General features: G+C 46.9%; 1 protein-coding gene across 19 annotated transcripts in view; it reads right to left on the bottom strand.

Annotated features, from left to right (window-relative positions):
• Positions 1–13,695, bottom strand: part of Znf185 (zinc finger protein 185 with LIM domain) — a 42,986-nt gene extending 29,291 nt beyond the window's left edge. For 2 of the 19 annotated variants that reach the window (XM_059251593.1, XM_059251592.1), the window contains exons 1-12: positions 13,619–13,693; positions 12,852–12,929; positions 12,568–12,691; positions 12,160–12,222; positions 11,096–11,134; positions 10,933–11,010; positions 8,879–8,962; positions 8,573–8,614; positions 6,555–6,638; positions 6,304–6,393; positions 5,307–5,393; positions 3,801–3,899 (exon numbers count right to left, since the gene is read on the bottom strand). In XM_059251593.1, the coding sequence (XP_059107576.1) occupies positions 3,801–3,899; positions 5,307–5,393; positions 6,304–6,393; positions 6,555–6,638; positions 8,573–8,614; positions 8,879–8,962; positions 10,933–11,010; positions 11,096–11,134; positions 12,160–12,222; positions 12,568–12,691; positions 12,852–12,885 (824 nt within the window). In that variant the 5' untranslated portion in view covers positions 12,886–12,929; positions 13,619–13,693. Of the gene's footprint in view, positions 1–3,800; positions 3,900–5,306; positions 5,394–6,303; positions 6,394–6,554; positions 6,639–8,572; positions 8,615–8,878; positions 8,963–10,314; positions 10,452–10,932; positions 11,011–11,095; positions 11,135–12,159; positions 12,223–12,567; positions 12,692–12,851; positions 12,930–13,518; positions 13,557–13,618 lie in introns of those variants that run through there. The other 17 variants (XM_059251600.1, XM_059251605.1, XM_059251609.1 and 14 more) reach the window with 16 other exon arrangements.
• Positions 13,696–14,635: the final 940 nt, after the last annotated feature.

Below are 14,635 nucleotides of genomic sequence, written 5' to 3'. Positions count from 1 at the left end.
GGTTTGTCCCCCCAAATCCTACTTGTTGGGGCAGGCTACAGTCTATACAGGAGAGGTTCACTGAGACTGGCTGCTCAGCCTTCTGATGACGTTTTCCACGTTTCCACCACTACCCAAAGTGGGTCCATGTAGGTTGATGCTGGAATTTCTGGGCCAACAGACTCATCACATGTCCCTCTTGTACTGCTTCCAACGTGGGGAATGCAGTTCTACGTCATGCCCCAGTAGGCTTTTGGTCCAGCTATGATTATCTGATGGGGTAAAGGTCTAAAGATGAGGGGATCCTTAGCCACTGGAACTGAGAATGAGCTGGGAGGGCTCTGTCTGATAATAAGATAGGTTACTGAAGTGCTAGCTGTACCTTTACTGGTACAGGCTTGCAGAAGTGAGAGCTGGCACCTTGCACATCCTGAGCATCTAGAAAAGGGGTGAAGCTAGCAGCTGATCCCAGCCTGTGGAAGGAAACCAAACCTTGTCTGAGGTCATAAGTCTGTTTCTGCATGTCTTATCCTCTTCTGAGTGAGTGGCCACTAGCCCTAGCAGATTATGGGCAATGAAGAGCTGCTCACATAGATGCTTGGTGGAGTAAGACTCACTTTCATCCCCAAACAGCCTGATATCTGGGGGCACTGTGGATTCAAATCACAGTTTTGATGTCTCTGAGCTCCTGGGCACACTGACTGACCTGTTTGGCCATCAGTTTTATCAGTTAGTAAATTAGGAATGATAATCATGTCTGTCCCATAAGTAGTCTCAATTCATACTTCAAATAACACTTGGGCCATAGCATCTGCTAACATGTTCTCCACTCCTGCTAAGCCCAATGGTCATTGACAAAAGCATAGCTCCTTCACAATTCATCTGTATGTGCCCAGCTGATACTGGTATAGAACTCTCTTACCTAGGCTTCCCAGTTAGGCCCCATCCTCTTTCCTGGCAAACTGATGCCCACAGGGCACCCATCACTTACACAAGCCCCTGTCTTCCATATGGATAACATACTGTCTTAGAGTCCTTTATGTTTACTTATAGGCCTAGAACTAAATTCAACTATTGAGCAATCTCATACAAGGAAAAGGAGGGTAGTGCTTTCCGGGAGAGGCAACCTACCCTTTGAAAGGATTGTAAACCATTTTCTTAAAAGCACCATTTTCTTAAAAACAAAGAAGCGGGTTGAGGATTTAGCTCAGTGGTAGAGTGCTTGCCTAGCAAGCACAAGGTCCTGGGTTTGATCCTCAGCTCCAGAAAAAAAAAAAAAAAAGAAAGAAAGAAAGAAAGAAAAGGAAACAAAAACAAAACAAAGAAGCAAACAAAAAACAATTGGGTGGGAGGGATGGCTTAAATGATGATGAAGAGTTTGTCTTGCAAGCCCAAGAACCTGGCTTTAAACCCCAGGACTCATATACAAAACAAAAAGCCAGATGTGGTGGTGTGCATTTGTGATCCCAGCACAGTGGAGGTAGAAACAGTCAGACCCCCTGGGGCTTGCTAATTGGTAAGTCTCAGGTCCTGGTATGAGACTGTCTCAAAAAACAAGGTGTATGGTGTCTAAGGAACAACACCAGAAGTTGATCTCTGGCCTGCACACACATGCACACACGAGCATACACATGGACACACATACACTTGTACACACACATATACACACAAAGTCAAACTATTATAAGTAAGACAACTGTGATAGACTGCACTAACACCCTACAAATCTAGAAAATTCTTCATACTATTTTGCAAATGGCTTTGAGGTTTAGTCTCACTCTAAGGAAATGGATTTGTTTTATGAGGGTGTATAAACAGGAAGGATGACTCCAATGAACAGTCAAAGAGGAAGCCACCCAGAGTCAGACCCAATCATACTGGATCAGATATTTTCTATAGTAGCCAACAGCACACTGAACCAGTCTGAACCACTGTGGTATGGGAGAAAGTAAAGGATGGATATGGAGTCCCCACTACCATGCAGAATGATGTGAGCTACGGAAAGGGGTTTGGACTTAATTTTAAGGAAGTTGGGAGCCACTGCAAAGTTGAAAGAGGGGATAAATGTATTCTGGTTTATTTTGGGAAAATTGTTCTGATGCCTGTACAGACAGCAAAATGATATATTAGTGGCAAAAAGAACTGAGTCCCTGGCTCAAAGGACTTTCCTAGACCTGCTCAGAAACAGAGATTTCAGAGGTGTGTCCTTCTGTATCTAGTTCCAGGTACCTATTGCAACTAGGTAAGTTAGTGAGAAAATGAACCTACTGAGAGAACCAGTTGGGAAAGCAGCCAGAAGAGCATCCTCCCAGGATCCTTCTGGGTAGACTTCAAGAGGTCATGGGGTTGGGCCGACCCTCCAGCAGTTTCAGCTCTTGACAGACCAATCATAAGGTTGCTATCACAGTTTGAAACTGTACTAATATTTGTGCCAACATCTTCATAACTAGCCTTTGTCTCCAGGGATGACTCCTAGCTTGTTTCGCTGATCTACTTCTTTCACTGACTCTCAAAAACATTTGATTTAGAGATCTAGGGGCTTCTTCCTCTTCTGGAAAGGGAGAAATAAGAGACAAGGGCCCCTGAATTTGTCTTCAGATCTCAGTCATGAAGTAAGAAGGTGCCGATACTTCCATTATTAGGTCATTCATTAGTTTGTTTCTTCCATTTTCCTCACACATTCATTCTACCCAAGGCCAGTCCTTGCTGAGGGATGGGCCTTTAGCTGTGAGTTAGGGGCTTGTATTTGCTCTGCAGGAATTTGAGAGTCAATGATAGAGGTGTGGGGGTGGCTAGACTGGAATGGAAGCAAATCCAACAAGAAGTAGAAAATCCAAGAGCAAAGGATGTGTGTGTGTGTGTGTGTGTGTGTGTGTGCGTGTGCGTGTGTGTGTGTGTGTTGGGGGGCACAGTAGAGAGAAGTTCCAGTCACAGAAGCCCAAGGAGTTTGGCTGCTTGAACCTGGACTCTCACCATGGATCTGAGAGAACTGTCTCCCACTAGCATCTCACCCTCTTTTCTCTGTGCCAATGCCTGCTCCAGCCAAACCTTGTGGTGGGGATTCTGTGGCTTCTGGTTGCTCATTGCCATCATTCAACTGTGCAGCTGATTTGATATCGGAAGAGAAGCATTTTTTGACTTTGATCAGGCTGCAACCTTGTGTAATTTAGATGTCTTGAGAGTAAGTCTCATGACTTGGAAGCAGAAGTCTTTGGTTGCCTCCCTAACTTGCTCTGATCAGAGCGAATCCAAGCCTAAGTGGACTCTCTCAGCAAGTATTTCTGTTTCATTCAAATTTAGTGGGTTGAGAACATGAATGGAAACAAAATAAGCTGGAAACTCAGTGGGAGGTCGCCACATGGGTGGCCAATAGTCAACAGAGCAAGAGACAAGGAATTTGGGGCTGCTAGTAAGCCAGAGAGGGCAGACAAAACAAACAAACAAAAAACAAAAACAAAAAAACACTTCCCATTCATCTAAGGCCCCCTTCCCTCATTCTCAGGGATCAGTCCACAGTAGGGGTCTAGGGATCCCAAATGAGAAGATGGGTGGGGGGGAACAAAGGGCTGTGAGAGAGATAGCCTGGTCTGGATTTGGTCCTCCCCTGCAATTTGATATCTGGGGAAACATTACAGTTTTGCTCTCTATAGGCCCACCCCCTCTTTCCCTCTACTTCTCCCTCTATAGATATGCAGCAATAGTATAGTGCTGGTCTGTATTTCAGCTACTGACTTTGGACCCAGGCGCATGGAAGTCCTTTGGTTGAGTGTACATGGGCTTTGTATTCTGGGGAAAGTCTACTCCCTGCTGCAATGAGTTACCTTTCAGAATCTGTGTTGCAATTCTTAAATTTATCCTCACAAGCTGAATCTCTTTTGAATTCTTCAGAGCATGATACTTCATTGTTTTTGTGGGAAGACCTGCAGAGGAAAGAAATGACTTAACTACTCCTCAACCATTCACACTCTGGTGGTTACCTCATCCTTAAATGCCAGCTGTCTCTTAGGAGCTGAAAATTTGCTAATGATGGGCTGTCCAACCAATAAATCCTCATTATTAGTCACATTATTAGTTGTTGACTAGCAGCCAGACTCTATTCTTCTAACTTTCCACACATTATTTCTCCACGTTAGCTTCAAGGCATAGGTAATAGTCATCATGCCCATTTTCCAGATGAGCCACCTGATGCTCAAAAGGCCTGAGTGGTGTGCTCCAAGTTCCACAAGTAACAAGAAGAGTTGGAGCCCAGGCAGCTGTCTTCAGAGTTCTAATCCTAAATCCTCTTTCCACCCTGAGATCATCAGGGAGCCATGTTATCAAGGCCAGGAGTCAGTCTCAGTATTACTCTGGGTCACCAATGGGTCTCCCCCTCAGACTTATCACCTCTTTTTCCTCAACCCTGTGAGTCTCCCTGACCACATATTTCTGGTCTCCTTTTATCTTTTCCACCTTATCTGTCCTTTAAACATTCATGCTCCAGTGTTCTTCCCTATCTACATACTCTACTACCTACTAGGCTACTCACATTCCTTTCATGCCATCAACTGTCACCCTTCATCTAATGACCTCCAAATGTCCCCACTCAGATATGTGGAAGACAGCATGGGGAGTGGACAGTAAGAAAGGTGGCAGAAGTTAGATGATTGATGATGGAGCTCTGGGTAATATTGTTATCCATGCCCATTTTCCAGATGAGCCACTTGATGCTCAGGAGGCCCAAGTGGTGTGCTCTCTAGTCTTTGATCCTGCTGGCCTGTCTCCTGGCTGTTTACCCTAGTGCTTCTCCCAGGAAAGGAACTTGGACCTTTTTGCTCCCTGATGGATGCGGCCCCTTCATCTATCTTCATCCCAAGCATGGCACTGGGCATTATGAGCCATGGACCCAAGAACCCCACCCTAATGCCTTCTCCTATAAACAAGACAATTAAATAATAATTTAATTTTAATAAAGGGCTACACAGACCCAGTACCCCCACTCAGCTCTGTTGGCCAGTCCTGACACTTTCTGAGGACATTGGGGTATATGCTATGGTCAGCAATGCAGGTTGATCTTGTCCGTATTAGCATCTGTCTCCTTTGTCAGAGTCAGTAGTTCTGGCCCAGGGAGTTCCAGTCATCACTGGGTCCCAGGGCCAGGTCTTTGGCCTCATAAGAACCAAATACTCATTACATAATTATTGTTGAATAAAATATTGAGACAGTGATGGAGAACCCAGACTGGCCACACCTCCTACCAACCAGTCATCCTGGTAGAGCTAGCTTCCTGCCTCTCTGCTCATCTTAACAAAGGTGCAAAGGGAGGCAGGACAGCAATGGGGCCCCAATACCTCAGGGCTTCCAGATCTGAGGCTACCAGGTGGAGTCCTGCTCTGGGAGTCGTGATCTGCAAACGGACAATTTCCTCAGTTTTCAAGCTGTGGGCCAAAGGAGAGACTGGAGAATTTCTGGGAGAGAAGCTTCCTCTTTCCCTCTGTGTCAGCATCCAAGAGCATTCTCCATCTGGTGCTTCCCTGAAGTATGATACTCACACCCATCTTCCTCCCCCTCCTTGCCTTCATCTGCTCTTTGTTTTTGAGACTTCTTAGTACTATAGCTAAGCTCAAGCCACTGATCTGTAGGCCTGTGAAAGGGTATTGCCAGTCTCCTACTCAGAGCTCACTCTAGGCCACTCTCAGAAAATAAAGGGGCTTCTAGATGGGCATTTGAGCAGATGTGTCTGTGAGATGGGCTTAAAGTAGAGGTGAAGTTTTCACATGGTCAGGCTGACATATTAGAAAGGCCACCAGGGCATGGGAGGCAGCAGCCTGAAAGCAGGGAGGTAGGCAGTCCCCAACCTAGATCACAGCCCATGGAAGGCTAAACCTGGTTCCTTAACTCTGTCCCTTAGTCTCTACCCTGAATAGAACTGACTTATAAGAATAGACCCCCTTTCATTTCTGGCTTCAGGAGTTTTTCCAGGGTGCCATGGAGACACAGCCCTTAGAAGACTATGACCTTAACCAAGACTCAATCCAGGTTGAAAGAAAAAGCAACAGGAAAGCTGTACCCTCTGCCAGACTCAGCAGCATTCAATGCAAAGTACAAGGAAGCATTGAGGGCTTGTCATCTACAAAGAAGAGGAGAATGCCTGTAGCTGGGGGGGATGCTCAAGGTTTGGAAATCAGGGCAAAGCATATCCCCACCTGGAGTGAGATGGGCAGAACTTAGATGGCCCTGCACTGTCACCTCACTGCAAGACCTTCCTTGGTTGCCAAACCCAGCCAGCCAGGCCAGTGGGAAACCATGTTACCATCTCATAGTCCAGAGCTGGTTCATGATACCCACCTGGGTTCCTGACTTCCAGAGGGGCTGGGTACACTTGGCATGCACTCAGTTTGAATTGCTTGAGACACTTGGGTTTTGCCTCCATCCACACTGGCAAAGAAGGCAGGTGTGAGAAGTGCTGGACACAACAGGTCTGTCTTCTAGGTAGGGTAAACTTGACCAGGTTAGAGAAGTACCAGGAGCAAGCTTAACAATGGGATGCCACTGCTACAGTGGCCAGTCTCTCACAGCCTAAGGGGAGTGACTATTACCTGCTTAAGCCAGAAACAGGTCTTGCCAGAGCAGGTGGCTCCTGTTTTTTCTGAGGAAGCACATCTTCATCAACCACATCAACCCTGTGGGCAAGAAAAGTAGCACCTGTGGTCTTCTCAGCTACCTTGGTGCTTCCTGGCCTTTGAAGGATGTGTTTTCACCAGTGTCCAGATGAGGTGGGTGACTGAAGCCTTGGCCACTCCAGCTCAGGATGAGTAGAAAGACATTGCCATTGAATATTCCCAGGGAAGCCATGGAACTTCATTTGGAAATAGGTTCTTAGGAGATGTAAGCAGGATAAGATGAGGTTCCGCTAAATTAGGGTAGGCCCTGAATCCAATGGCAATGTCCTTCTAAGACTAAGGAAATCTGGACACAGACACAAAGTCAATGTGAATGAAGATAGTGGCCTGGCGAGGCAAATACAATTAGTACCAATCCTGCCAACATCTCAATTTCAGATTTCTGACCTCCATTTCTGGGGTTTTAAGCTATTCTGCTGGTGGTACCTTTCTCCATTAGTAACAGCTAATAAGCACACACTATTCTCTGTTACTCTGTGCTGCCACTCCCTCACCCCTCAGTGCTCAATGTATTCTAGTCAGCTACTGTCATTTAACAACAGCACCATATTTCCACTCTGGGCCTTTGCACTGGCTAGTTCTTGGCCTGGAACACTTGGAATGCTGGTTCTTCGTTGACTTTCTACCTACAGCTTATTATGTATGCCACCTTATCTGGAAGGCCTTTTTTTCTTTATTAAGAAATTTTTTATTCAGTTTACATACCAACCACAGATCACCCTCTCTTCTCACCCTCCATTTCCTCCTCTAACAAGGTAAGGCCTCCCATGGGGAGTCAGCAGAACCTGGTCCATTCAGCAGAAGCAGGTCCAAGCCCCTCCTCCCTGCATCAAGGCTGTGCAAGGTGTCCCACTATAGGGAATGGGCTCCAAAAAGCCAGCTCATGCACCAGGGATAGATCCTGACCCCACTGACAGCGGTCCCCTTAAGCAGATGAAGCTACACAACTGTCCACTTATGCAGAGGGCCTAATTCAGTGCCATGGAGGCTCCATAGGTGTTGGTCTAAAGTTCATGAGTTCCCACTAGTTTGGTTTGGTTGTCTCTGTAGATTTCCCCATCATGATCTTGATGCCCCTTACTCATACAATCCCTCTTCTGTCTCTTCCACTGGACTCACTGGAGTTTGGCCTGGTGCTTGGCTGTGGATCTCTGCATCTGCTCTGGAAGGCCTTTGATATCCACTCAACTAAAGTCTCAGTCCCTAAGATTCAGCTTCATACAAGTTTCTTCTCCATCCTCTATCCAACATTTTCCTACTATAGAAATTGACCTATGTCAAATAATAATAGTTGCCTCACTCAACTAGTCTCCTGACATATGGATCATTCCTTTTCATCCTGTTTGCCCTATAGAACCAATCAGTATCATCACAGTCAGCTCCCATGGAGTTTCTCTTGGTGGTTCTGGTTCTGGTTATTCAAGTTCCTTGGGACATTTTGAATCTACACATAAGCCTTTTCTGTGGACCTGTGTTTCCTAGATTCTACCCCTACAAGGTTCTTAGAAGTTTCTCCTGAGCTGGCCCAGCACTGAGAGGTAGTTCATAAACTTCTGGAATGACAAGTGTACCTACACACTATGGGGTGTTCTCAAGGCTTATGTGGAATGCATTTTGTACTCTGGCTGGTATAATTCTTTTCAGCTGTCTGTGAAGACTCTAGCCCCTGACCTACTCATGGGTATGCCCATAAGAGAAACCGTTACTGCCATTTCTGTTCATCTGAGATGAAGGGCACCTCCTCCTCCTCAGTCTCTGTGGATGTGACAGGAGAGCACATAGCAGGACAAGAGCAAGAGAACTCTTGCTATGATTGAGGATGACAACTCTCTTTGCTCAGTGAGAGCAACCTTCCTTTTCCCTATACCCTACTGACAGGAGGCTTGCTGCCTGGATAACATCTGGCTCATGAGGTTTCCCTTGGTGATACTTACCTCTTTGCAATAAATGGGGCCTGCACATCTTGAGTAGGACTACTAGAAATGAAGCAGAATGGAGACATATTGGAAAAAGCTCAAGCGCAGGTGCCATCTTAGAGCCTCTCCTATTCCCAGTACCTCCTGCTTTTATTCTAAGAAGTGCATCTGAGACCTCCGAGAAGGTCAAGATTGAATACCCTTATTCTTTCACCAGTCAAAGAAAAGCTGAAGCCCCAAGCAGAAGAGAAAGACCCAGATCATGGAGTCAGTAGTGGCCAAGGCAGGCTCAAGCCCACTGGGCCTCATTCCTGGACAACTCACCTAGTGTTCTTCTTAACTGCTGAGAGGACGTAAGAGTGCTCCTGTGGGGCTGTCTTCCTCAGAACACCACTTGCAGCTTGTGACCTGGGGTAGTACAAGGTGGAGGCATCTGATGTGTCAAACTAGCCACTGTCAGTCTAGCCTTGGATATTCACTGGCTGACTCAGGAATATCCCCAGGGAGTTGAGGAGGGTAAGCCAGGGTAGCACTGCTCTAAGAACTATTCGGAGGACCCATGGACACTGAGGAAGGACCCTTACTTAGGGAGCATGTAGCATGTGCCCAGCCCTGCCCTGAATACTGACATTCTCACATTGGTTCATTGACCCTCACAACCAGGCAAGTAGGTGCTGATATATTCCATGACTGACTGAGCCTGACCATTGCTCTGGTGGTTTGCCCAAGTGAACACACCTAAGCATTCAATGTGAGGCGCCTCCAGAGCTTCTTATTCATTCCCCTGCTCTGCACTATCCATATTTCATGCCTCATGCAACTGTGGTCTTTTTGCACAGAACTGTTGGCCTTCTGGGGCCTTCAGCAAGGGATTGTCACTATGCTTCCTAAACCACATATGGGTTGGCAGATACTGGCCTTTAGTTGGGCTCCTTCTTTGTAAGCACAGGGCATTTGAAACTCTGGAGACCATTCCTGCACCCAAAGAACATTGCAAACACAACACACTCAGACACAGCAGGGTGCAGATGGCCTTTCCCAGGGCACTTTACCCTGAATATGGATGTAGCACTGCGCCTGATATTGTACAGTGCCCTGTGGGGGAGAGGAGCAGGTGTGGCTCTTCTTCCTCCCTGTCCTTCCTGTTCCCTGTTACAGGCTACTCCCCTTGGCTTCTTGACTGCCAATGCCACTAACATACATTGCTGTTGCAACCTTGAGCCTTAGCTCCCACTTGTTCCTCCTTAAAAGCCAGCACTCTTTTCTCCTGTTCTGTCCGTCAATAGCCAACACTCTTACTACTTCCCTAGAAATATATGCCAGCTGTTCCATGAAACAGAACGGATGGGGCAAGGATAAGCTGTATAAAGATGTGGAGTCCTGGGAAGTGCTGGCACAATCCAGACATTTGTCCAGAGTTCCCCTCCCTGGCCAGGGCCCCTTGGAAGGAACCTCAAGGGAAGCTCAGCTTTAGACACAAAATGTCCACACCAATAGTCTATGGGGACAGTGACAACATAAGAAACATCATGCCCCCAAGGACAGCTCATCTGAACCCAGCCCAGTCTGAGAACCTGAGACCTGAAGGGGTACAGGGGTACATCTAGGAAACACAGACAGTGAGCAGCAGCCCCCATGGCCATGGCTCATTGTCCATTCTCTAGACCTAGGACTAGCTTTCCTCAGGTAAGTGACTAGCTCAGAGGTAAGTGTCCACCTGCCCTCAGTAGGTCCAGTGTCTGGGATCACTGTATACTCACAGCTTTTTATAATCTTCTGTAGTCATCTTATAACCAGAGGACTGATGAGAACGACCAGAATTAGCTGTTCCCAGCAGTTCAGAAGCACTAGAAGAGCAAGATATTTCCATCTGCCCAACCATAGGTCCCCTCTTGTCTCTAAGTTTACCCACACAGCCCAGTAGAGACAGGACATGAGCCACTAGGAGACTTTCTTCCTTGTTGTCAGCCCTGCCAGACATTTTGAGCATGGCAGACCCAGCTAAGTCACAAGGAAACAGCCCACCAGGCTCTCATTTGTATCTTCCCAAATGGAGCCCCAGTTGTGACTGATACCAAAGTGTTTATGTAACATGCCACCTTGGCATACCAGGAAGGTGAACTAAGCACATGGCTTCAATACCCTCAGTAAGTGCACAGTGCCAGCCATGAGGCCAAGGGGACAAGGAGTAAGTAAAATAAAGATATGTGGGCACTAAAAAGTACAGGCACAATCTACATCTCTGTCCAGAGCTCCCCAGTGGCCAGAGCCAGGCAGGACATTCCCTTACTTCTTTGCTAGCCCTCTCTTGGACTTGGCTCTGGACAAGGCTCTCCCACCTTCCTATTGACCATCTGGCCAGCACACCAAGGATGTACCTTCTTGGCGCTCCATTGGTCTTAGACAGGTGCTGTTGGTAGTGAGAAGAGCTGTCTATTGTTCTGGTGAACACTCCCCTACAAGAGATACCAGAAGGTATTGAGAAGTCTAGGTGTGGCCCTAATGGTATGAGAACGCAGGTAGAGTCTTGAGGTCACTTACCGGATGATGTAACCAGCAGGAGCCTTTGTATTTGGAGACCTGCCAAGACAAAAGGAGACATAAAGAGAACAATGGCCTCACTACAGAGCTCAGGCCATTTTATTCCTTCCTGTTCCCAACTACAGCTGATGGATGTCCCAGTATAGTGGCCAAGTTTGTCCCAATATAGTGGCCAGGTACCCACTCTGCTCCACCTATCTCTCCTTCAGTCTCTCCCAGGAACATTGCCATGGCTGACTCCTCCACAGCCATGTCCAGCATAGCCCTGACTTACAACAGGGTACCAGGCAGGCTTGGTCTATGGTTTAACATTTACTGCAAAGTTCCAGAAGTTTCTGCTCTTCCAGGCACCGGGGCACTTGAAAGAGAGCTCTTCCTGTTCTCTCCTGGAGCAGACTGAAAGACCCTTGGTCAGAGCCCAGGCTGACCTCAATCTGAGGCTGAAGTGAATAGAAGGTAAAGCCCTATGGCCTTCCCTTACCACTCCTCTAGAATGTTTCCTCCTCTGGCCCTTAGGGCACTCACATCCCAAGTGGTGATGGAAGTATGAAACCAGAAGGTACTCCTCAGGCTTGGTCACTGGCTGGAAAACATTAGTTTCTAGGTACTGGGGCTTTCCATTTGTCAACAACAGATGGGGTTCAGAAGACTCGGGGGGCACTAGGGAGAGCATGCTAGAAGTAGTGAGAGAGAGGGTAATCTTAGGCTCAGGGAAGGCAACGAGGGCCCCTCCAAGGAGTTGGCAAGAGGACAAGGATTCAGCAGACACTCCTATTCAGCAATATAAGTGCTCTGGGCTGGAACAGTGGGGTTAGGTCTAAGGGTACCACAGAGCCCTAGCATTTATTCCTACAGACCCTATTTTTTTTAATCAGGGAACAGCTTCTTGCAGATGGCCAAGTTGCAGGAACACTAAAAGGGAAACCCAAAGAGCCTGTCTTTTCCATGCATTCCAAATTACTCAGTTCAGGCTCCCTATGTGTTTCCTATGTGATACTCACCCGTCCTTACAGCAGAAAAGCCTCTGGAGTCCATTTAAGAATCAGCTATGTACTGCCTCTTACCTGGCATTTGAGACCTCTCCAACTGATGAGGATGTAGTACAGTTTTGTCCAGAGGGAAGCTGTCTGTGGAAAGGCAGGGCCTGAACATAGTGGCTCCCATGCTTCTTGCTACCTGTTACCCTGTGGCTCCATCCCAAAGTTGGCCTGTATGCACCACCACTGCATCTTACCTTCTCTTCTACTGACACACTTTACAGGTATGTGACAACACGTGCCTTAGTATCTAGGACTGTCCCATCTGTGGCTGTGTTCAGGTTTTACCCTCACCTGGCTGGCCAATGGACACACAGCCTGACCTAGCTCTAAATGGTAGAATGTCCTCAGTATCCCCAGCTAGGGTTGGGTCCCATGCCCCCACCCCCAATGTTGCTTGCTGCCTTTCCTTCTGGCCCTGCCTCTTGGACTTACATAGTAGGGTCCTCTGAGTCTTCATGCTTGATGATCCAGCTCTTATCACCCTTCAGTGTAGTTCGTACTTTCATTTGTTTTAGGACATTATTGCGCTCCTCTTCACCAGATGACAAAGGTTTCCCTGGCAGGGGCAAGCCTGAGAGCCTTAAAGGGGGAACCCCAGCCCCTAATCCCAGAGCCCTTGCCAGCCCTCCCATTGTGAGGTCATCGCCTGGGCAATGTTCATCTCCCTCTAGGGGTTTGCCTGGGATAATTCAGGCAGACATGTAGCCCAGGCTCACCTTTTCCATTACCTCCTAGTGCTGAGACATTCATGATGTTTATTTTTCAATTCTGTTACTAGTGGATTCAGTGGGCTCCTGGGGACAAAGACAAACACAGATTTGTCAATACATGAATTTGTAATGGCTTATGGGTCACCTCTAGAGTTTGGATGTGGTTTGTCCGCTAAGGGCTCTTGTGTTGGAAGCTTGGTCCCCATATGGCAATATTAAGAGGTTGTAGGTGTTTCAAGAAGTAAAGTTTAGGGGATGGGGAAATGGCTCACTCTGTGCTAGGCATGGTAACACACCCTTATTTCTAGCACCGAGAAGGCAAAGATAGCAGGATCCCTGAGGCTTGCTGGCCAGCCAGTCTAGCCAAATTGGTGAACTCTAGGTTTACTGAGAGATCCTATTTCATAAAGTAAGGCAAACAGTAATAAAGACACCCGATATTGACCTCTGACTTCCACATGTGCATATGAACATGTATACACATGTACATCTATACTTAATCCCCTCTACGCACACATCCACACCCATGGCCCCCACCCCCACCCCCACCAAGTAAGGCTTGATGAAAGGTAATTAGATCATTGGGAGAACTGTTGTATGATAGAATTAATGTCTTGGGAGAACCTGTTTAATTTTCATGAGTGTTTGTTACCCAGAAGCAAGTCTAGCCCACCTCTGGTTTCTCTCTGGCTTCCCATTTCACCATGTAAGTTGTCTCTCTGACACACAGGTTCTCCTGCCTGCCACTGTGATACCAGTTGTGAGATCCTCACCTGAGCTAAGCTGCTGCTAAAATCATGCCTTTGAGTCTCCAGAACTAAATGAGTATCTTTCTTCTCTAAAGCACCAAGCCTCAGATACTACATCATAATAACAGAAAATGAACTCATAGAAGCCCTTTGTGATCCTAGCACACCAAGATCATACAGATTTCCCTTCACGTATCAGGAATGACAAGAGTCAGTAGAGTTCTGAATGATTTCACTGCTGAATGCCACACCTGCCCATATAGTCATGGCTGCTTACCTGGAGAATATGGAACTTGTAGGCTGTCAGGAACTGTCTGTTCTAGTCATTTTTTAAGGGCAGACCACAGAGAGTGCTAATGGAAAGACTCTGGGGAAGAGAGCTGGCAGCAAGGAAGTTCCAACAGTGCCATAGAGACTAGTATGGAGCTCAGCCAGCACTGTAGAATTGGGAGGGTTAGGATTGAAGTACATCTCAGGCAAAACACCTTTGGAGGTAGGTAGGTGGCTTGGAGGTAGGGAAGAACTCAGGGAACCAGCTGCTGTGGTGGTATTTTACTTGTACTGAAATGTGATTTTAATTGTATGTTAATAAATAAAGTTGCCTGGGGGTCAGAGTTATAGAGCCATAGCAAGTGCGTGGCGGTGGTGGCGCACGCCTTTAAGGACCTGGAGGGCGGTACATACAGGCAATGACAAGGCAGTCACGTGTTTAGTTTACAACCAATGAGAAGGCAGAACATCTAGACTATTTAAAGACATACACACAGGAAGTAGGCCTCTTTTTCGGAGAGCTCTCTTGGCTGAAGCAGGATAGCTGAAGCAGGAAGGGTAAGGCTCTTAGTTCTGACCTCTTGGCTTTCTTCTCTGAATTGGCTCTGTGTTTCTTATTTAATAAGACGGTTGGTTACATCTACAAGCTGCTTTAGGACTGGACCATCTTTCTTACACCTTTGTACCTGTCAGATCTTGCACAAATCAGTTATTCTCTCTAGGATGCCTCAGTTTTATTATCTGTAAGATGAGAGTGAAAATTCTCTACCT

This window comes from Peromyscus eremicus, chromosome X (genome assembly GCF_949786415.1).
Source record: "Peromyscus eremicus chromosome X, PerEre_H2_v1, whole genome shotgun sequence".
NCBI classification, from domain to species: Eukaryota; Metazoa; Chordata; class Mammalia; order Rodentia; family Cricetidae; genus Peromyscus; species Peromyscus eremicus.
Note: the sequence above shows the minus strand (reverse complement) of the source record. Positions and strands in the feature narration are given on the sequence as shown.